The sequence below is a fragment of the Poecile atricapillus genome, chromosome W (assembly GCF_030490865.1).
Source record: "Poecile atricapillus isolate bPoeAtr1 chromosome W, bPoeAtr1.hap1, whole genome shotgun sequence".
NCBI lineage: Eukaryota > Metazoa > Chordata > Aves > Passeriformes > Paridae > Poecile > Poecile atricapillus.
The window spans coordinates 2,518,663-2,541,015 of record NC_081288.1 but is presented as its reverse complement, the minus strand read 5'-3'; the positions used below and the strand labels follow the sequence as shown (position 1 = coordinate 2,541,015).

Below are 22,353 nucleotides of genomic sequence, written 5' to 3'. Positions count from 1 at the left end.
ACCCTGGAGAACAGTGAGGAACCCCACTGGCTGTGGGAACAGAGTCAAACAAAGGCTTTAAAATATTGAAATGTTTTCTCAGGAGCTGAGGGTGGTTTTTGCTCTGTGTGCAAAATATTTACCCTCTTCTTACTCATCCCATAATGAGCATCTCATTCCAGGGAAGCTGTGGCTGCCCCTGGATCCCTGGAAGTGTCCAAGGCTGGGCTGGACAGGGTTTGGAACGCCCTGGGATAGTGGAAGGAGTCCCATGGGCACCGGATGGGCTTTAAGGTCCCTTCAACCCAAACAATTCCATGATTCTTCATCCTCCTCAGCAACCTCCAGCTCCTCACCTTCCTGTGCACTCCACATTAATCCTCTGGAAAAGCTCTTGGAGTGACACCACATCCCTGGAAAACAGGAGCTGTTTGTAGCCCTGGGCATGGCTGAGATGTTTCATTTTTATTTCCTGTGGTTTTCCTCAGGATGGCACAAGGAGAATCTTTCAATTAAAAACGCCTTGTAGTGAGCAGAGTTCTTACACCTTAAGTGGCCTGGAATAATGAAATAAATAAAAATAGCAGTGCAGTTCTCAGTCTGCATTTTATTTACTGCCTGCCTTTCAGCTGGAACCAGGAAAATCAATAAAAACACTTTCATTTTGTTTCTGCATTCCTTAGTGCAGCGCTGGGATTCAGGTGCTGCCGTGGAGGAGTTTTATGTTTTGGAATTAAGTAAGTGGAAATAAGAGACCTGGGTTTGTTCAGGATTCTGTAGAAGTGCCTTTATAGGTAAATTTAAATTTTGGCTCTGCTTGAAATTCTCTTTAGAGAAGTGATGTCTCTGGGGTTGTATCTCATTTCATGTGAGGTTTCTGTTAATTGTTAATGATTGGCAAATGCTGATTTCTTAGGGTGAGGGACAGGTGAGAAAGAGACACCTTGTTTTTTGTTAATTTTATTCATTCCACCTGTACCTGGAATATGTTCCAGTGATTCCCAAAACCATGGAACTCATGGGTTTTGTGTGTTTGGTGAAAGGTCTGGGGCCATACCAGGAGGATCTGAGGGCATTTGCTTTGTCCCAGTTGAGTTTGGTAGAATCCTGGTAGGTTCACACAGAAGAACTGGGGATATTTATTCTTAGATCACTTTTCACCTCTCTTCTGTAATTTTTTCCCATTTTTTCTTCAAATGCTGCTCTGATTATTTTTTAAATAAACTTCAGGCTAGTTTTAAACACATTAGAACATGAAATTGCCATCCCTTAGAAACACCTTCAATGACTTCCTCTCATTCTTTTCCTGCTGAAATTTGCATTATCAGGGCAGTCTCTTGCATGAAGTTTTAGTACCTAAAGCTGCCTCCTTTGCATGGCCAAGTGCTTGACCCCAGCTCCTCCTCAGGGCCTCTCCAGAGCATCATCAGGGGGCTCTTGGCTCTGCTAATACCAACCCTTCATTTCAGCTGGTGAAAGTTTATTTAATAAGAAATCAGGCTGTGATGAAGGTGGGGCAGAGTTGGAATACAGAGGATGCTTTTCCAGCAATCATCAATTTTCTGGAATTCTTTTTTAAACTCTGAGGTGTAAAGCAGAATTTTATCCCCAGTAAAACGTTGCAGCAACACCATGAAAAAATTGTTGAAGGCTTATGGGCACTGTAAAATAATGCAGATAAATCTGATTGAATTACTTTGAAAATTCAGCTTTAAGGCTGACAGAAAGGTGTAATAAATTCAGTTTTTACTAAAGCATTTGAAACGTTTGGGATGAAAATGGAAATGAGAAGTGAAAGGGAAAAATCTTGGGTAATTCTTTGATGCCAGTAGATAATTCTGCCATTTCAGGGAAGTCATTTGTCTGTACTGGTGGAGAAATTGCAGAATTTGTGTTCAGGTCCAAGTAAGCAGTTGGATAAACCTCTTGTTTTCAGCCCCTCTTTTCCCTGAGCACCACTTTTGGTTCCAGCACTTTGTTGCTAGAAAGGCATTGATGAATTACAGCGAGTGGAGGAGGAAGGAGAATGATTGATGGGTGACTGAGGCAAATGCAAAAGAATTAAATTTCTGTAGCTGGAGGAAAGGACAGCAAGTGAGGAACATAATTTTATAAATATTTAAAAGTTTGCAGAGGGAAAACAGTCTTTGGTCACTGCCATTGGAACACTTCAGAAAAACAAAAGCTGTTTGTCCTTTGTGTTAAGGTGTTTCAGACCAGGTTTGCCCAAAATAACCCTTTTACTTTTGTTTGTACATTTTTTTCACTCCTTCACCCCTCAGATCACTTTGCTTGTCCCAGGATGAGCTGTTTTCCTGTAAACTGAGCACCTTTTTTGTGTGTCTAGCTCAGAATCTCTCAAAATGATTTTCCAAACCTCTCCCCCTCTCAGCTGCAGTCATCTGTGTCATTCCCCCCCTTTCAAATCCTTTCATGCTGTGGAGCAAGTTCAGCTCTTCCCAAAATATTGCAAAGGCACCATAATCATAATTTATAGCTCTTTCTTTGCTTTTTTCTTGTTGATTCTTACAAGATTTTTACAGGTAAACAAAATTGGGAGTAAGTTCTTCCCTCACCTGAATATCCATCATGGCACAAAGAACTCATCCCAGTGCTGTCCATCAGCTCCTCATTAATCCTGGTTCCCTGGGTTCCTTTGCTCCTTCTCCTGTTTTTGGGGAGTCAGGAATATCATCCCTGATCTCTTTTTTTCCTGTTTCCCATCATTTTACCTGAAGATTCTCTGCTTTAGGATCACCAGGGTGGTTTTTGAGTTCAGGGTCATCCCGCCTAATTCCTATTTACTGGCTGGGCTTGATGCCACCTCTCACCTTGGCAATTTGGTAGCAGACAATTCCCAACCTTTGGATTTCTTAAGTTTTCTTTGTATCCCATTATTTGGCTGGCCCATCCTCAAAGGCCATCAGCTTCATCCTGATTCACCTTGCAACTGAAATACTGCAACAAATCTACAGCTGAAACACAGCCTTGATAAAACTTGTGTCGAGGTTGGGGTTAAAAGATATAAATGGAGCTTAAGTTAATCAGCTGCTCGTTAAGTGTTGCCAGCAGTGGAGGCTCCAAGTGCCTTTTGGGTGTTATTCTGTGATTCCAACTCTTCTGTGATTCCCTGCATTGTCCAGCAAAAATGTGGGAATTTTGCTGCCTTAAATTCAGGAGCTCCTTACTTATTTTATTGCTAATAAACTTACGAGTGATTTGGAGTTTTGAGGTGGGTAAAAATAGAGAACACAAACAAACCCTGCTGAAGGAAATGTTTTCTCACTGCTCTCCAGGTATGAATCATGTCCAACAGCTTTATTTACTCCCCTCTCTTTTCTCAAGTTGCTTTTTTCCACGGCTTTTGCTCAATCTGTCACAGCTCCTGTGCCGAGGCAGTGGGTGGCACAGGAATTGTGTGGCAAAGGAATTGGGTGGCACAGGAATTGGGTGGTGCAGGAATTGGGTGACACAGGAATTGGATGACATGGGAACTGTGTGACACAGGAATTGGGTAGCACAGGAATTGTGTGGCACAGGAATTGGGTGACACAGGAATTGGGAAGCACAGGAATTGGATGGCACAGGAATTGGGTGGCATGAGAATTGGGTGACATGGGAATTGTGTGACACAGGAATTGGGTGACATGGGTATTGTGTGACACAGGAATTGGGAAGCACAGGAATTGTGTGACACAGGAATTGGGTGGTACAGGAATTGGGTAGTGCAGGAATTGGGTGACACAGGAATTGGGTGACATGGGAACTGTGTGACATAGGAATTGGGAAGCACAGGAATTGTGTGGCACAGGAATTGGGTGGCACAAGAATTGGATGGCACAGGAATTGGGAGTCACAGGAATTGGGTGGCGCAGGAATTGGATGATACAGGAATTGGATGGCACAGGAATTGGGAGTCACAGGAATTGTGTGACACAGGAATTGGTAGGCACAGGAATTGGATGGCACAAGAATTGTGTGGCACAGGAATTGGATGGCACACGAATTGGATGGCACAGGAATTGGGAGGCACAGGAATTGGATGACATGGGTATTGTGTGACACAGGAATTGGGAAGCACAGGAATTGTGTGACACAGGAATTGGGTGGTAAAGGAATTGTGTGGCACAAGAATTGGGAAGCACAGGAATTGTGTGACACAGGATTTGGATGGCACAGGAATTGGGTGGCACAAGAATTGGATGGTACAGGAATTGAGAGGCACAGGAATTGTGTGACACGACAATTGGGTGACACAGGAATTGTGTGACACAGGAATTGGGTGGCACAGGAATTGTGTGACACAGGAATTGTGTGGCACAGGAATTGGGTGGCACAAGAATTGGGAGTCACAGGAATTGGGTGACACAGGAATTGGGTGACACAGGAATTGGGTGACACAGGAATTGGGTGACACGGGAATTGGGTGACACGGGAATTGGGTGACACGGGAATTGTGTGACACAGGAATTGGATGGTACAGGAATTGAGAGGCACAGGAATTGTGTGGCACAGGAATTGTGTGACACAGGAATTGTGTGGCACAGGAATTGTGTGGCACAGGAATTGTGTGGCATGGGAGTTGGATGGTACAGGAATTGTGTGACACAGGAATTGTGTGACACAGGAATTGTGTGGCACAGGAATTGTGTGGCACAGGAATTGTGTGGCACAGGAATTGTGTGGCACCAGGGAGTGTTTCTTGCTGCTCTTCTGCGTCTCACAGCACTTTGGTTCATGGGTTTGGGTTGGAAGGGACTTTAAAACTCATCCAGTTCCCATGGGCAAGAACACCTCCCACTATCCCAGGGTGCTCCAAACCCTCACCCCCCTGGCCTTGGAGACTTCCAGGGATCCAGGGGCTGCTCTAGGAATTCTATTCCAGGGTCCCCCAGGGAAGACAGGGATCAGCATTTGTGTCTCTTTGCCCACTACCAAGTCCCAAAAGCTGCAGTGTGAGGACTTTCCCGTTCCACAGCAGTTTCCAGGCTCAGTCCTTATCTCTTGCACGTCAAGTGCAAATGGAATTCAGTGACCTGCTTGTTTAGATCTGCCTACATTTATTTTAGCTGGTTTTTAGTCATTTTCCTTTCCTGTACCTTGTGAAAATGAGTCCCTGGTAAAAGCAGCAGATCAATTCTTCTTTTAAATGTCAGAATTGTTGTATTCACCAGCGAGGCGGCTGGAACCTTCTGGGCTGTTGCTTATTTATTTACTCTTTTATTCTGAGGGCTCAGCTTTTTCCCTTTTGTCAGACTGTGTTTGTGTACGACTTTTTTTTTATCCTGAATTATGACCCACCGCATTGTTTTCTTTTAACCTTTCTCAGTTGTGTGTTCATGTTTTCATATCTGTTGTCTAAATTCAGAACAGACTGGTTTCCCAGCCAGAAGGGATTTGGTTTTCTAGTAAAATAATAAATAATTGAGGATGGAATTCTCCCCTGTGAGGGTGGTGAGGCTCTGGCACAGCTTTCACAGAGAAATTGTGGATTCTTCATCCCTGGAAGTGTCCAAGGCCAGGTTGGATGTGCCTTGGAGCAGCCTGGGATAGTGGAAGGTGTCCCTGCCCATGAGGACTGGGTGATCTTTAATGTCCCTTCCAACCCAAACCATTCCATGATTTTATGGTTCTATCATTATTTTGGGTTTTTTTTTTCCTCTTTCTGGAAAGAAAACCATCTAACTGAGACTTTTCACTTTATCTCTGCTCACTCCAGGCCTGTGGGTGTTCAGCAGAACCTTTGAGGGAATAAATAGATTTCACTGTAAGCAGATTGGAAAACTTTGGCTGAAGTCAGGAAAGAAAGAATTTTGACAAATACCTTGTTAGCACTTAGGTTCTTGTTTGTTGTAAAATGCTGAATTAAACCCTTCCAAATTGCCTGTTACACTAAGCAAGTGTTTAGCTGTGTTTTCTTTTTAAGGCAATTAAGCCCTGCTATAAACTGCCTGTGACCTTTAAACAAGCTGCCTAATGGTGCTGGTGCCACGGTTGTTTTCTATAAACTTGCAATTTTTAGCTTAAACAAAGCACAGCTCTTTTTCCAGGCTTATTTCATCTCTATTTCCTAAAGGGTCTTTGCTTATTGTAGGTACTAATAAGTAGAGAGAGATAAGAAGATTTGAACATCAGGAATTACTATCAGATCATCTAAGCAAAATTCTGTGCTAATCCAGGCCAATATTTTAATTAGTGTTTGACTAAATTACAGTTATTGTGTGTTCATGAGCAGCTTTCAATGGGAGAGAGAGCTGAATTCAAGAATTAAAGGAGGTGCTGGTGGGGACTGCCCATTCTTTTGGTACAATTTGCTCATTGTAAAGCAGTTTTTTTCCACAAGAATAACAGCTTGGCTGTTGTTGATTCCTTTTCCAGCTGCTCTCTGTTGCTGTGGCTCCTCTCTGCACCCCAGCCCCTGCCAAAAGATTCATGTGGGGGACCTCTTTTACCTGTAATTATCTTTTTTGTCCAGCTAATCTAACACAATGCCATGATCCCCCTGCAGCAAAACAAACAGAAATCACTTTATTTCCGTTTAACTGAGCTGTGTGTGTAGAAAAAAGAGCCAGGAAGGACCAGCAGCTGCTTTTTCTGGACCCTTGAACCACGTGTAGTCCTTCTGTACATCTCATTTCCAGGTTTTCTTGGGCTGCTTTTCCATCACCAGTATTAACTGGAGTCTTGCTCCAGTTCACTCTTCCTCTCTCTATCCAATTCCACATCTTTTAGTCCTTTTGGATGCAGCCAGCAGGTGATGGGAGTGTTAAAAACCAGGGAAAGCTGATTGGCATCTCTTGCATAATTCAAATTTTGGTGTGTTAGGAGCTGAGTGGGGGCTTAAAGTCAAAAAAGTTTCTTCTGAAGTTTCACTGTTGATCTGCCTTTCGTGTATATTTAATTTTGCGCATTTTTTATTGATGTTTTTGCTTCCTTTTGGTTGCTTATGCAGTTCTGGGCTGGTATATCCAGCACACAAAGGTTTTAATCTCATATTTTTTATTCTGGAATATAATCTTGGGTATTGCTTTGTTATCAGGACCTAAATCATCTTTCTGTAAACAGAACTGCAGAAAGGAAATGGTTTGGTTTGGTTTTTAGCATAATATTTATATTTGCTGCCATCTAAACCTAACTGGAGTCCTTCCTTTGACGCCTATGTATATATAATATATATATATATATATATATATATGTATGAGTATAATAAATGGTTGAATATTCCATTTTTTTCCTTAAAAGATGTCCTTGAGAGCTGTATTTTGGCCTTAATATGTGAGCAACAAACTCTTTAGGAACTGGCAGGACAAAACCAGAGCTGAGGGGAAAGTTAAAGTTCCCGTTCCTCGTGTTTCAGAGAAAACTTTTCCTGGATGTCTTGGAATTTTTTTTAATGTTGCTTTGCTCTGGATTTCACTTTTTTTCTGGCTGCTTTTTCATCTCAGTTTTTCAGAATGACAAATGTTGCTCCTGGTCCTTGCTCTGGTGGGATTTTTGGCCCAGCTCCCAGGGCAGTTCCAGCTCCCCTGAAGCGATGGGGGGGTTCAGGTGCCTTTGGAATGGGGAAATTTGGGGCTCAGCTCCACCTGCCAAAGGAAGAAGAGAGGAATCAACACTTCCACTTCTGCCAGAGTTCCCCACGTGGTGTCTGCTGAGCTGCTCCACCTCTGTGAGCTCTGGCACCTCCGCTGGGGAGAAGGAAATTGGGATTTTCCTTCATCTTTGGGATGGTTTTGTGACGTGAGGTGGCCAAACTTTCCCAGCTGTTCCCAGATGGATGATGATGGGAAAAAAAGAGAATGGACAGTATTGTGTGTCAAGTGAGGAGATTTAAAAATTAATATAAAAAGCCTGGCTGTCCCATGGATATCCCAGATTTTTCCTGGGCCAGCAAAGGAATCTGCTGGTGATGGATGTTCTTTCAGCAGAGTTAATATTTACTGGTACTGAGGGAGCAGCCCTGGGCTGGGCTGGATCCTCACTGTATCTTTGCTTTTAATTTTTAATGTTTGGCTGACAGGTTTGTTCTGAACCGAGATCCTGAAGTGCAAGCAAATGTCTTACTTCACTGACAGCATCCTCCTCAGTTAGCAGGGAACGGGGTTTTTAAATTTTATTTTCAACTTCTGCATGCCAAACATGCTCTTTCCAATTTCTTACAACGTCAGCACTGAGAGTTTGGAAGCTGCAGAGGGATGCCATCATTTATTTATTAGTAACTGGAAATCTCTGCTAAATAGAAAACCAACTGGGAGGGATGCACAGAGGGAGTGTTGCTTTTAGGCACTGATTTGTCATTCCTGGTGGGTTTTGTCTGTGTTTGGGTTTTCTCCATGTTTATTTTTAGGATAAAAAAAGAAATTAGGAAATTTCAGTGCCCATGGGATGTCAGCTGGTCATTATTTCAGAGGTTCAAATGGTGTGGCCACAGGACATAAACCTTGTGCAGCCTAAAGGATGAGGCTTCCTAAGCTTTTTCAGTCATGACTTTAAGCAAATTAAATTTAAGCCATTTTCTCCCTATTTGTAGAATTTGGAATAATGGTTTTCTTGGTGTTTCTGTAATGGAAAGAATAACAGCCATCAAACACCATTGTCACTATCTTCTTCTAACACTTTTCTACTTAATAATCCTCTTATTTGGGGATAAACCATGCTTTGATTTTTATTAAAGAACTGTGTTTTCACTAACTTGTTTTATACACATGCTTAATATTTGAAGGCTGCACATTAAATCTGAATTATTTGGATGTTGGACCCTTCTGTATAATTTGGGAACAGAAATAAAGAAATATTACTTCAAGATTTTCTGCTTTAGAAGGGTTTTAAGGATAGAATCATCCTGGGATTCAGAGACTCCAAGAGGAAAATCACAAAACCGAACGAATTGATGGCGAGAGTTGAACGAATTGATGACTAAAAATCATCCCCTGTTTTCCCCCCAGGTGTCAGCAGTGGATTCCCTGGAGGGTCCCCTCCTGCAGGTGGAGGGGCTCAGTGACCTGAGGCTGGAGCTGCACAGCAAGAAGATGAACCTGCACCTGGTGCTGATCGACGAGCTGCACCGCCACCTCTACATCAAATCCACCAACCGCGTGGGGCAGCGCGGCAAGGACAGAGCCAGGCTCGGGTGGGACAGCCTTCCTCACCCCCAGCCCCAAATCTGCCACACAGACTGCAGCTCACACCCCAAATTTGCATTTCTGGAGTGCAAATCCCTCAGCATGGCTGTGGAGAGCAGAAAATTCAGATTTGTTGGCGTTCTTTGGCTTTCCGCGGTGCTTCTCCTGGGGTTTTGCTGCTTCCCACAGCTCCTTTTTGCATTCCTCCCTTCTCTGGTGTTATCCCTTCCCTACAAATGTCATGGTCATGAGGCTCAGGACAGGAAAAAACTGCTCATTTTCTAGGAAATATCCAAGTTTTAAAAGCCTCGCCATCAACCATCAGGTGATGAGGTGGAGGCCACAGTGCTCAAGTCTCTCAGCTGAAATGGGTTGGTTTGGACGTTTCCAAGGTGTTTTAAAGGTGTTGAAACTTCTTACCTGGTTGGTGCCTGTGGTCAGTGGAAATTCAGTTAATGCAGGCTATTTTTTCCTGATTTTGCTAATTCTTGTTGCATGGAAGGAAGAAAGTGACTGGAAAAGAGAGACACAATATTGGGAGATAATTTTTGCAGAGTAGGAGAGGTGGGGAGCAAAAGGGGAGCCATTGATAGAGATGCAGAGAAAAGATAAATTAGCTTTTTATTGTGAGAATGAATAAAATTCTGCTTGCCCAAAATGCTAGGCAGGAGAGCCAGTTGCATGAAACGAATTTATGAAAGAAAGGATTGATTGAAATTGAAATTTCTACCAAGGAGGGTTGCTAGCAAGTCATCAGTCCCTTCCTTACACATCTTCTTAATTAAAAACAGCCACAAAGCTTTGGTGTTCCCAGACTGGGGCACTGCTAATTAACTGCACTTTTGTGTGGCTGCTACAGGGACCTTTCTTTTACTCTGGATTCTCTTTTTTTTTCACTTCCCCTGATGTACATTGTGGATATTTGATAACAGGAACTCTTGCAGCAAGGCTGGCTTGTTGCTTTGGGTGGTTCTTCTGCAGGATACCGAGCCTGAACCTTGTTTTTTTCATGTTTCCATGAATTTCCATCAATTCTGACCTCGAAGCAAACATCCTGAGCTCCACTGTAGGAGCTTTCCACATTTCTTTCTCCAGAAAATGATTTCTTGTTTGTGTCACCCCACCACATCCAGCAGCTGGGGCAGTGTGACACATTTCTGGCAACTAATACAATGTGAATTTATGATGAAAATAGCCAAGTGGAAAATGTTTTAATTTTTGAGTAAGGAGGTTCATTTGGGAAGGGATGCACATGGGTGTGCTCAGAACAGGAATGTCAAGGGCAGGAAAAAGGGTGGAGGTTTCTGGTGGGAATAAAGAAGTTTGGAGGATTGAGAAGTTGACAGAAGGCATGGAAATGGGAACATCTATTTCTTAGGCTTAAAATGTAAGGAATAAGGGGATTATTTATTGTGAATAAATAATGTAAATGATAATTAACTGTTTAATTCTGTCCTCTCACGCAGGTCCCTTGTGAAAGACGCCTCTCCCGTGCCTCTGATGGATGTCACAAATTTGTCTACACCTCGGAAATTCCTTGAGACTTCCCAGTTCAGTACTCCTGGAAGCTCCAGCAGTGAGTATTTAAGCCATATATATTCATTTGTAGTTCTTCAGCTGATTTTGCTGGAGTAGGAGGAGGCAAATCATCCCCTGTTGGCTCAAGGGAAACAAAATCCTGAGAGGTGATTTGTGCAGTGTCACAGAACGAGGGGGTGTTGTGTCCAGGGGCAGAACTTGCTTTTCTTCCTCATGGAAAATGATCTTTTCTCTCTCCTAACCCCCACCAGCTTCAGTTAAATACACTCAGTTTCCTGTGCCTGTTCTCACCTTGATCGTGTTCTTGATATCCTGAGCAGCAGAGGTTTGCAGTGGGTTCATTCTGTGAGGAGGTTTCCTCAGCATTATTTACTGCAGGCAGCCAGGTTCGTGTAGATATTACTGAAGTTTTTTATTATGTGGGAGCCAAAAGGTCAAATCTGTTCCTTGTGGGAGCTTTGTAACTTTGACTAAAGGTCTGGCTGTACACAGGAATAATCTGGGGCTGATCTTTTATTCGTGTTACTGCAACAAACACCGAGGAAAACTCTTTCACTGGTGCTTTTGTCTGAGCCTTTGGAAGGGCTGCAGGGAGGGGAAATTAATCTTTGTATTGTTTCAGGAGATTAATAAGTGGGGTTGTCCTTGATGAATAATACAGAAGTGACCTCCAGTCTCTTCCCCCTTTCAAACCTGACTGTTTCAGTATTCCTCAAATGCAGAGAATCTTCCCTTCTCTTTTCAGCCTTATTAATTCTTTTGTCCTTTTGTTTCTAGTTTTGTCACACTTGCCTCCGAGATTGTTCCATTTGATTACTCTTATCTTCTGCTCCTGGACGGGTTTTGTTCTTCAGCTGAGCTCATGCCAGGCTGGTCTTGGTGCCTGGGGCTGTTTTTCTGTATCCTGGAGTTTTGTGAGGAGTCACAAACTTCCAGAGCTGGAAACTGCAGCCTGGCTACTCAAAATCTGGAATAGAGGACCCATATGAAAATTCTGAGGAAAAAACTTAAGAATTTTTGTTCTGCTCTGTGATCAGTGGGAAGTTCAGTTCCATTTTCTCACAAAAGATCACAGGATTTTGAGGAACTGAGGAAATAAACCACAAAAACCTGAATCCCAGCATCACCACTGGAAATAGAACAGTTTGATTTGGAAGGGACCTGAAAGACCATGTAGTTCCAACCCCTCTAAATGTTAAAATACTCATTTTCTAGTGATACTTATAGTGTCTGCTATTTTCTCCCCCTAAAATACTGTTCTTCTGTATAGTAATAAAACCCAAAAGGTCTGAAGTTATGGAGCTGATGGGAATCTCCCACCTCAGGGGTGGGGGACCGAGCAGGAGATGCCTCTCCTGATCTTGTTTTTGCAGATCTCCTCTTGCTCTTCACAGAAAATCTCTTCCCTGGCTCCTCCTTGTGCTCTGCATCACTCAGTGAAGTGCTGGACAAGTGTCCCTCAGCCTGGCAAAGATGTGGATTCTAACAGAAAACATTTGATCGGCATAAAATCTGCATATGGTTCTGCTTCAAGTGCACAATGTACTTATGTAGATTTTTTTCCCCACCCCGTGTAATTTTATTTAAAAGTAGCCTTTTCCAGGACTGCACAATTAGCAGAGAATTTCAAACTTATGTGTATGCATAACAAAAGCTGTTTCTGCCTGTAGTCACTTAAGTTCTTTGGCTTTTTATTGATGAAACAAAGTGTCTGTGCATATTAATGGCTGTCATCCTAAGGCACTGACTCATTCATCCCATCCCAGCTCTGATGCCAAAATTTGGAGTCCTTCCTGCTCTCCCTTCCCAGAGGAGATGTTACCTTGTGCTGTAGAATCTTTATAAGGAAATTAAAGCTGTTCCTGCCACCTGTAAAACAAACAAACCCTTCGGTAATGCTCACCTGAGGATTGGAGATGTGGCAGTTCACCAGTAACGCTTTCCCTTCATGCCAGTTCAGAGAAATAAATTTGTGTTTCTCTGCTTGAACTTTCTGTACTCTGAAGGGTATTTAGGAAGGTTTGCCAGGCTCTTCCTGGAACTCTAAAACGTGCTCACAAACCCAAGAGTGCCTTTTCCTGGGAAACTGGGGACAGTACTTCTTAGAAATCCAGCAGAAGATGAGCTGGTGGTGACAATAAATACTGCTGTGGGTGGCATATGTAGATTTCATGCTGAATTGCTAATTTGTATTAATAATTTCTTGGGAGAAAAAAAGAGTTTGTAGGGCCAGGCAGTGTGGTGGTTCTAAGGTCAGGTTTGGGAACTATTCCTGGCTCTCTTTCTTCAAGAACCAGAGACTTCTGTGACAACACGTGGAGACCTCTAAACCTGCTGCTGCAGAATCCCTGCAGGAGCCAGAGCTTGCAATGTTCAATTTTCAGGGTGAATCTAAAAAATGCCATTGTGCCAGTTCGTTGTCACGGGTGCCTCTACTCCAAACACACTCAATAAATCTTCAAAAGATTTCTTCTCTTCTTATGAACCTCACCTGAGGATCTGACAGCAGCTGGGTAAATTGCCTTTATCATCTTCTCTTAAAACATGATGATCTGGGGGTGTGTTTGGGGAAGGAAAGGGAAAATCAAGGAGATTTTAGATCTGTGTGGTGAAAGCCAGGAAAGTAACATATAATTGCTGTTTCTGTATAATTCCATGAGTTGTTCCTGTGTGTTGTCCCAACATCAAATAACTGGCTACAGTGCACTTTTCCTTTTTATTTGGAGACTTGCTTTTCATGCTTGTGGAGATTAGGAGGATTTTGAAGTGGCTTTTCTTCTGGGGTTGGTAGTGATGCAGAACAGAAAATTCCCAAAATCTTCCAAATCAAGGACCCATTTCTGCAGGAACTGCCCATTTGTAGCTCCATGAACGTGTCAGAACAAGGATTCAGCGCCAGGAATTAGCAGGTGATGTTCCTGCAAATCTGAAATCATGCCTTTGGGCCACCAGGAACCGGTGTGCTTTCCTCTGGAAGGACTGAAGGTACAAAGGATATCACCAGAAGGACATAAATCATGGAAAATAGTGCATTAAATTTTACAAGACTCCCATAAAAACCCGTGGATAATGAAACCTTCAGTAACGAGGAGCAGCAAATTTTGGCCGTTCACTGGAATGAAAAACAAGACCCAAGAGTCTTTTTTTTCAGCTGCTTTGTTTAAATGAGTTCCCAAAGTTGGCTTTTTAGGGATCAGAGCAGAGCTATTAAAAAGCTCCTTGCAGCAGGTTGGTTCCTTGGGAAATGGCAGCACTGAGCAAACGAATTCCAATTGGAACAGAGGTTTTTGTAGGGCATCATCAGAGCAGGGATCAGGGAAGCTCCTGGAGGTGAGGAATCAGTGGTGCACATGGTTCAGCTTTTAGGGGTTTAACCCACTTTAACCCAGGCTCAGCTTTTGCCTGCTTGAACACAGAGTTGAGCATTTTCAGGTGAAAAATGGTGATGAAAAATTTGTGAAAATGGCTGCAATTTTATTAGAGAATCTGTCAAAATCATCATTCCTTCAAGCTGTTGTCTTAAAAGGCTTTTGCTAAGATGTATTTAAATGTTCTGCTTCACAAAAGGTTTGCAGACTTTGTCAGGACAAGAGGACCAGCCCAGTCAGAGGGTTCAGGAAAGGCAGGTCCTGCTTGGCCAACCTGATCTTCTGTGGACAAAGTGACCCCCTTGGAGGATGAGGGGAAGGGTGGGGATGTGTCAGGTCTGCCTAGACTTTGGCCAAGCCTTTGTTTCCCAGAGCATTCTCCTGGAGAAAGCTGTTTGTGCTCCATCAGGTGAGGGGATCCAGGACACGCTCAGCAGTGACACTGGGCTGGGTGGGAGTTGATCTGCTGCAGGCTTGAGAAGCTCTGCAGAGCCCTTGGGTGGATCCCAGGGACCTGTGAGTGTCCAGGGGGTGTGGACTGACCATTTCCCTTGGATTCTGGGGCTTCCTGTGGGATTCTGGGCCATCCCTGCCTTCCCCAGCAGGGTTTTGCTGTTCAAGACTGAGACAGAGAAGGCATTTGGTGCCTCAGCCTCTTCCTTCTGTCGCTATTTCCACCACATCCAGCAAAGGATGGAGATCCTCCCTGGCCCACCTTTGCTGCTGATGTATTTATAGAAATATTTTTACTGTCCTTTACAGCAATAAACAGGTTTAGTTCTAGCTGGGCTTTGGCCCTTCTCATTTTCTCCCCTCACAACCTCACAACATCCTTCTATTCCTCCTGAGCTGCCTTTCTGCATCTTCCAAAGGCCAGGAGCTCTCCTTTTCCCCTGAATCCAGTAAAAACTCTCTGTCCAGCCAGGCTGGTCTTTTTCCTGCCTGCTCATCCCTTGGCTCATGGGGACAGCCTGCTCCTGTGCCTTTAGGATTTCCTGCTGGAAGGATGTCCAGCCTTCCTGGACTCCTCCAGGACAGGTTCCAAGGGAGTCTCAGCCAGGCTCCTGGACAGGCCCAGTCTGCCCTCTGACAGTCCAAGGTGGGAGATCTGCTCTCCCACCACTTCCTTCCAAGAATCAAAGCTAAGAATAACTTCTCGATCCCAAAGAATAACAAAGTCATTCATATTCCCAGTTTGGGAGTAAATAAAGCTCTCCCTTCTGAGAGCTGATCCCCAGGGGCAGGGATTCCTCACCCACAGACTCCTCTGCCCACAGGCAGCAGCACGTGGGGCTGCAATTTTCCAGGTGAGCTTCGTAACAAAAGCCTGGGTCCTTTGATGCCTTTCTGGAAGAGGAAAGGGACAGCAGGAGCTTGTTCCTGGGCCAAAGCTTTGTGGTCAAACAGCCCCTTGATGACATTAAATGGCAGGAGAAGATGTTTAAAGTGCGAGAGACACGAGGAAAGGACGTCCTCAGTTACCCAGGGTTGGGATCTTGTCAGATCTCACAGATAAATGGGACCCCAAAGCTACTCAGGGCTCCTGTTTAACAGGGACAATGTGCAGGAACACAGTGAAAACAGGATCCCACTGTTCTATCAAACAGCCAGATCTGACAGAGCCTCCAGACCCGTGTGCAGCTCCCAGATATCGAATTGCTCACTTTGCTCTTGTTTGTAACAGATGTAAATCAATGTCCTGACTATTTGAGGATGCTGGAAATTGGTTTGCTCTTTCGAAAATGGAAGAGTGTTTGTCTCAGTGTGCTGGCAGAGTTCTCAGCAAGATTGCTGCTTTTACTCCTCTTAAATGCTGTCCTCACATTTGGCTACAGCTCCATTTCCTTCCTCTTGGGTGTTCATTGTGTGATATTAAGAATAATTTACAGGCTGCTTACAGAGGGGGTGCAGCCTCATGACGAGACCTGTCCTCTGAGAGGCTGCTGAGGCTGGGAAATATCTGCATTCAACTCACAGAAACAAGGTATTTAGGGCTTTTTTAAAAAAATAAAAAGAATAGGTTAAGCCTTTCTTCCTGTAGCATTTCTGGTGTTTTTTCACAGGTCTGGTTCCAAAGAGCTCATTTTCTGTGTCTGGGCCTGAGTTTTGCTGTGGGTTTTGGAGAATAGCAAATAACAATAACAGAGTGAGCAGAGACCAGGCCTGCAGCCATGAAGTCCTTTGCAGTTCTGTGGGGTGAAAGGTCTGTGATGGAGCAGAGCTTTGAGCAGGAATAGTTCTGCATCCAGTTGTTAAATTCCAATTGGTGTTTGAAATGTCTCTATATTATCCTTGCTTTTTTTGCTGTTTGTTTTTTTTAATTAATGCATTCTGTGTGTTTCTAGTTGTTTGTCCTGTAACTTGCTCACATTAAATTGGAAGAAGTGTGAGTGAGAGAGAAAAAAGCACTGTTTGATCTTCCTGATGTTCATTGTCCGAGGATCATGGAACAGTTTGGAGTTGGAAGGATCTTTTTAAAGGTCATCCAGTCCAACCCCCCTGCCAGGGGCAGGGACACTTCCACTGTCCCAGGCTGCTCCAAGCTCCATCCAGCCTGGCCTTGGACATTCCAGGGATCCAGGGGCTGCTCTGGGAATTCCAGCCCAGCCAGGAATTCCTTCCCCAGATCCCATCCATCCCTGCCCTCTGGCAGTGGAAGCCATTCCCTGTGTCCCCAGTCCCTCTCCAGCTCTCCTGGAGCCCCTTCAGGCCCTGGAATGTGCTGGAAGCTCTCCCAGGAGCCTTCTCCTCTCCAGGCTGAACATTCCCAGCTCTCCCAGCCTGGCTCCAGAGCAGGATCCATTCTCACCTGGTGCTCTGTGTTCAAATGTGAGCCCTGTGAGCCGTGAGCTTGGTTTGAGGCAGAGGTGCAGAGTTTGGGATCACACTGCAGGGAAACAGCAGCCTCTGGATTGATTGGGGCTGATGTTGGTGTGAGCTGGCACTGAGGGGAGCATTACCCATTTATTGTGGTTATTTACAAACTGACACCGTCCTGGGGCCGTTGTTTTCTTGATCTTGCTCTGACTTAGCACTGGTGCTGCTCCTCTGGTCAGAGCCCAGCTTCAGGCAGCTCCTTGTGCCGTTCCTCACTCCTGCCATGTTCCTTCCATCCTCCTGCTGGATCTTTTGACATTTCTTCAGCTTCTTGGAAAAGTTTCGAAGTAAAAAAATCTGTCAAAGAGTTGAAACCATGGGAGTCATCTGTCACCCAGCAGCCTTTTCAGAGCCCAGCCCCAGTCAGATGAAACAGCCTTTGAGTTTTAATTTTGATCCAAGGATCTGGCGTGGTGGATGGCACAGAGTGGCTGTAGATCTTCCAAGATGCTTTTAATTCAGTTTGCCTTGAAGACACTTACTTCACATAAGTGTTTAAATATATTTATTAAATGTTTCACCCAGTCTTTAACAGAGCCGTGCTTTTGTTGTTGCTGGGTGTTATCTGTAAATTAAGAAATGTTGCTTAATGAACCTACTTAAAACAAGCAGAGTCTCTCTTGCTTTCCCATCCCCTGTCGCTTAGCAACAGGATTTCTCCCTGTGCAATCCCTGTTACTTCAGGACCATGTCTGCAATATCCTCTCTAATTCTTCTACTTTAGCCTTCTAGAAGCTTTGCTGGAAGATTTGAGTAACTTCATCAACCCTTTGACAGACGTAATAAAGCAGAAAAAGATAAAATCAAACAATCAGTCACTTGGGCAGCGCAAACTTTGCTGAATTCATCAGCAGTCTCTTAAGCTTGATAGTGTTTGTAATGAAAATTCCTCTCTTGTGAAGAAAACAGCAAGGAAAACCAGCTGAGGAAGAAACTGAGGGGGTTTTAGCTCCTTGAAACACATTTGTAGGGATATTGTACCTTCTCATTTATGAATATCTTAATTGCACCAGACTTTATTTCCTAACACAGAATTTACACCACAAATTGTTCCTAAATCAATCCAATGTGCAGGCTGCTGTATTTATGCCTAGGGAAGCCCCCAAGCAAACAGAAACATCCACTGCTTCCCCCCAAAAACCAAGTGTTTCTGGTTTCCTTGCTCATCTTTGGTTTCTCCACGTGCTGGGAATTCTGTGAAGCCACAGGAGCTCCTGTGCTGCTTCTTCAGGGCGCTGATGTTGGGTTCAATTGATAAAATCTGGGATTAAAATCTCTTCCAGTGAGAGACTCAAGCCTTCTGGAGATCAAAGAGGACACAGACCTGGATCCAGAGGAGAACAGCGCTGTCTTCATGGGAATCCTCATCAAGGGGCTGGCCAAGCTGAAGAAAATTCCAGAAACAGTGAAAGCCATCCAGGACCGCTTGGAGCAGGAGCTCAAGCAGATTGTGAAGCGTTCCACCACTCAGGTGGCTGACAATGGTTACCAGAGAGGGGAGAATATTTCCCAGGAAAATCAGCCTAGGTAAGGATATTTCAACTCCCAGCCCTTGATTGCTGCCAAAAAAGAGAGAAAAAAAAGTCCTAATTGATAATATGACTTGAAATGAGAAAATTCAGCTCGGTGATTTCGAGTGTTGCAGAGTCCAATTAAGCTGATGCAGGTGCAAAGCTTTGAAATCATGTATGGAACTAATTCTATCACAAATGTATGGCCAATTCTCTAATTGTTTTGCAGCCCCATTTACGTTAATAACAAGGTGTGGGAGCCAGCTGAGAGCTGTGTTTGTGCTGCTCCTCAGAATTCACTGAAGCTGGCCTTTGGAAAAAAACAAAACAGATTCCAGCAGGAATCTCTTCCAGCTGAAATATTCATCTCCACAATGTCGTGATCATTGTCCAAAGGGAGTTAATGGCAGAAAAGTAAAGTGTGTATCTTCATTATGTGCAATATTTGTAGAGGAAAATCACTCCCAAGGAAAACATCAGCTTGATAAAGACTCCTTTTTTTTAATTCTTCTCATCAGCACTGTTGTGGAAACAGTTCTGAAGAATTTGTAGAGTCACAGTGCTGATAACTCAGTGAAAATGAGCTTTTTTTAGATGGGTCAGATGGCAGAGTTTTAGTTTCTGATGCCAAGAGTGTAACATGTTCTTGATACTTGTTTTATGAACCAGCCTGGAGAGGTTGTGTGGCTCCTGGTTGTCTGCTGGAATTGATAAGTTGGATCAGATCATATATCAATGCCATTAACCTGCCCCGAGGGTCGAGTGAGGCACAGAAAGGTTTAAAGGATTTTGGCATTTGTTGGAGACTGTGAGCCTTTAAGATGCTCCTGTTCTAGAGCCATGGAAAGTGTCTTGAATTCTTGTTGAATACAGACATAATTAGAACCGGTTCTAAACCTAAATCACACGTGAAGTTTACAGCAAGCAGGTGAATTCATTTATATTGAAAAGAATAAATTACAGTATGGAAAGGTGTCCCCATCCCTTAAATTAGCTTCAGTTTTAAATCAAAGCTCAGAGACTTTCCTGCTGTCAGGGGGAAAATAAATCTGAACAACAAGGCCCTGCTGCTTCAAGAGAGCTCTGTTAGACCCCAGATTTGAGCAGAGTGCAGTGCCCAGAACTGTTCATTAGGCTGTCAGATGATCCTTGAAGTCCCTTCCAACCCAAACCATTCTGTGACCAAGGATGAGACTGATATCTGCTTGGGGAAATTTTGGTGAAATTTTCCTATTGAGACACCATGCAACAATTATTTAGAGCTCTCATTTAGAGAGAAATGATTTGTAGAGCCTGGCCAGAAAAGCTGCAGATCTGATAATGGCAACTGCTGGTCTCATTCTTCTTACTTTTCAAATTCAACTCTCTTTTCCTTCCTTCCTTAATGAGCTTTTCCATGTAGGTTTGTGCAGCCACCTTTTACATTTGTGTATAAAAATATTGTCAATTGCTCCCAGATTTTTAAACTCAAGTTTTTTTCTGGTTTGTGGTGACTCTTTGGGTGCTCTCACAGATCCTCAGAGCTTCAGGAAGGGCAGGAGGAGGTTCCAAGTAGCTCCTTGTCCGTGGGGGAAAGGGACAAGATTTTGAAAGCTCTGCCTGAATCTCACCACATTTTAGCTGAGCTCAGCTCTAAGTGGAAAATTTTCAAGTCTAGAGAAATCCTCTAACATATTTAGATCTCTGTGCTTGAAAGGAGTTTATGGAGAAAGGCATAACTATAGGAATTGCTACTGCCTTATCCTTAATTCATCAGTCTCACCTTCAGACTTAGAAATCCTTGTCTGGGGCTGTGGAGAACAAAGTGTCCCAGAAGAGGATGTGCTGAGTTTCCTTGGGCTGCTGCTGCACAGCCCCGTGGGGCTCTCCTAAATTTTGGAAGACTTGGGGCTTTAGAATAACAATGTGGATAGATGCCAACTTGAGGGACAGATTTATGGAATATTTTGGTAGGGAAACATTAAAAATCCAGTCCAAGAAGAGATGGGAGATTGACACTTTTGCTCCTAAATCTTCTTGCTTGGATTCCATGTGCTTTTCCCTACACATCCATATTGTATTTTAACTTTTGCTCTCATCTCCAGGCTTTGAAATAAACACAGGAATTACGTCCAGGCCACCCCTCTGACCAGGCACAGACTGAAACACCTGAATTGTCATTAATGTCCTCACTCAGGTGGCAGCAGTCACTGGCAGCACTTCACTCCCATTATTGCCTGGACCATGGAACTCCCTCCTGGCTGTGTGTCCCTGTCCCCAGCACCTTTTCCCTCTCTCTGGGTGCAGGGGTTGTGAGGTGGCTGTGACAAATTGCCTGAGCCAGGCTCCTGTCCCTGCTCAGCTCAGGGCACTCCCTGCTCCAGCCCCATCCTGTTGCTGATGGGTTTTTGTTGGAGTCTGAGACACTGAGTGTGTGCCCTTGTCTCTGATACCTGGCTCTGACATCCAAGAAAACACTGAATTTCATATACCATGAAATTTATGAGCATGTTTTCATGGTGTTACATGAAAATAACTGTTCAATAGAAAAGCTAAAAGTGTGAGTGTGTAGATTAGAGAGTTTTCTCAAGTCACTGGGTGAAAAAATTAAAGTTTAGAGTATAAGCTAGTTTAGAGAGAAGATGACGAGATGGAGGATTTAGTGTTGTGTCTTTTCCTTCTTCTTTCTTCTTAATTTTCTTCTTCTAGAGGTTTTTGGGTAATTGCAGGTGATTGGACAGAAAATGTCACAGTGCAGCACACAAGTGTTGGGTCATTGGGTCATTAAGAAAAATAATTTACGTGTCTATTGTTAATTGGGTAAGAATAAGGAGTATAAAGATAAAAGAACTGCGTAGTTCAGGGCTATTTTGTGCCATTAGAGCCAAAGTGAGCCAGGTTATGGTGAATTAAACTTGTGCAGAAAGTCTGGAGAGACCTGCCAAGTTTTGTGATAACATCCTAATAAACACAAGAGAAACAAGATCCTAACGAGCTCTGGAGTTTTCTTCTGACCCAGAGAACTGAGATAAACAGAACTCCATGTGAGGGAGGATCTCAAAAGAGCTCAGCTCAGAGGAGACTGAGAAATCCAGTTTGAGAAGTGCAGCAATCAAAACAGAAAAAAAGTTACAGGTTTTGTCTCATTGCCTGTGTCTCTTTTAGGGCTTCTTCTTTCAAAAATGACCTGACAGATTTATAACACTTTTAAGGAAAGGGAAAATTAAGGGAAGAAGTGCTAAGCTGAAAACAAGGAGATGTGGGAATACAGTGATGAGAATGGAAGATGTGTTGGGGTGGCAGCTGCTGACACTGGAGGGTGGATCTGGGGGATTTCATGTCCAGCAGTCTGGGACATGGGGATAGGGAGACACTGGAATTTCAATCAAAAAGGATCTGATCAGTGTAGTATTATCTTAGAAATGGCTCCACAAACAAGTTGAAAATGTGAGGTCAGACTCAGCTAGTGAGGATAAAGTGAGCTTGCCCAGTTCTCCAGGTAGTTCAGTTCTGCAAAACTGTTCTTTCCTGGGGCAGCAAGGAGGAGTAGGGATAACTGAGTTCTTGTTTGTCATGGGATGTTGGTGGAAGCTGGACTGGCACTAAGAATATTTTCTCAGTGCTACAGAATTAATTGGCTTCCATAATTTTTTAGCATTTGCTGCTATTTTGAAATATGAAGAAAAGGGATATGTACACAGTTTATTTGGTTTTGTCCAAATAGGTATCTTGGTTCCAGTGGCTCTTTATTTTTCAGTCAAGAAGGTCATGAATTAATTCAGAGGCTGGAGCCAGGCTGGGAGAGCTGGGAATGTTCAGCCTGGAGAGGAGAAGGCTCCAGGGAGAGCTTCCAGCACATTCCAGGGCCTGGAGGGGCTCCAGGAGAGCTGGAGAGGGACTGGGGACAAGGCCTGGAGGGACAGGACACAGGGAATGGCTTCCACTGCCAGAGGGCAGGGATGGATGGGATCTGGGGAA

At 43.8% G+C, this 22,353-nt stretch overlaps 1 protein-coding gene across 1 annotated transcript in view; it reads left to right on the top strand.

Annotated features, from left to right (window-relative positions):
* The window catches only part of LOC131591481 (exocyst complex component 4-like), a 293,155-nt gene that overhangs the window by 25,486 nt on the left and 245,316 nt on the right, over positions 1-22,353 (top strand). The window contains exons 4-6 of the mRNA XM_058862227.1: positions 8,925-9,109; positions 10,568-10,677; positions 18,169-18,412. Coding sequence (XP_058718210.1) covers positions 8,925-9,109; positions 10,568-10,677; positions 18,169-18,412 — 539 coding nt within the window. The remainder of the gene's footprint in view (positions 1-8,924; positions 9,110-10,567; positions 10,678-18,168; positions 18,413-22,353) is intronic.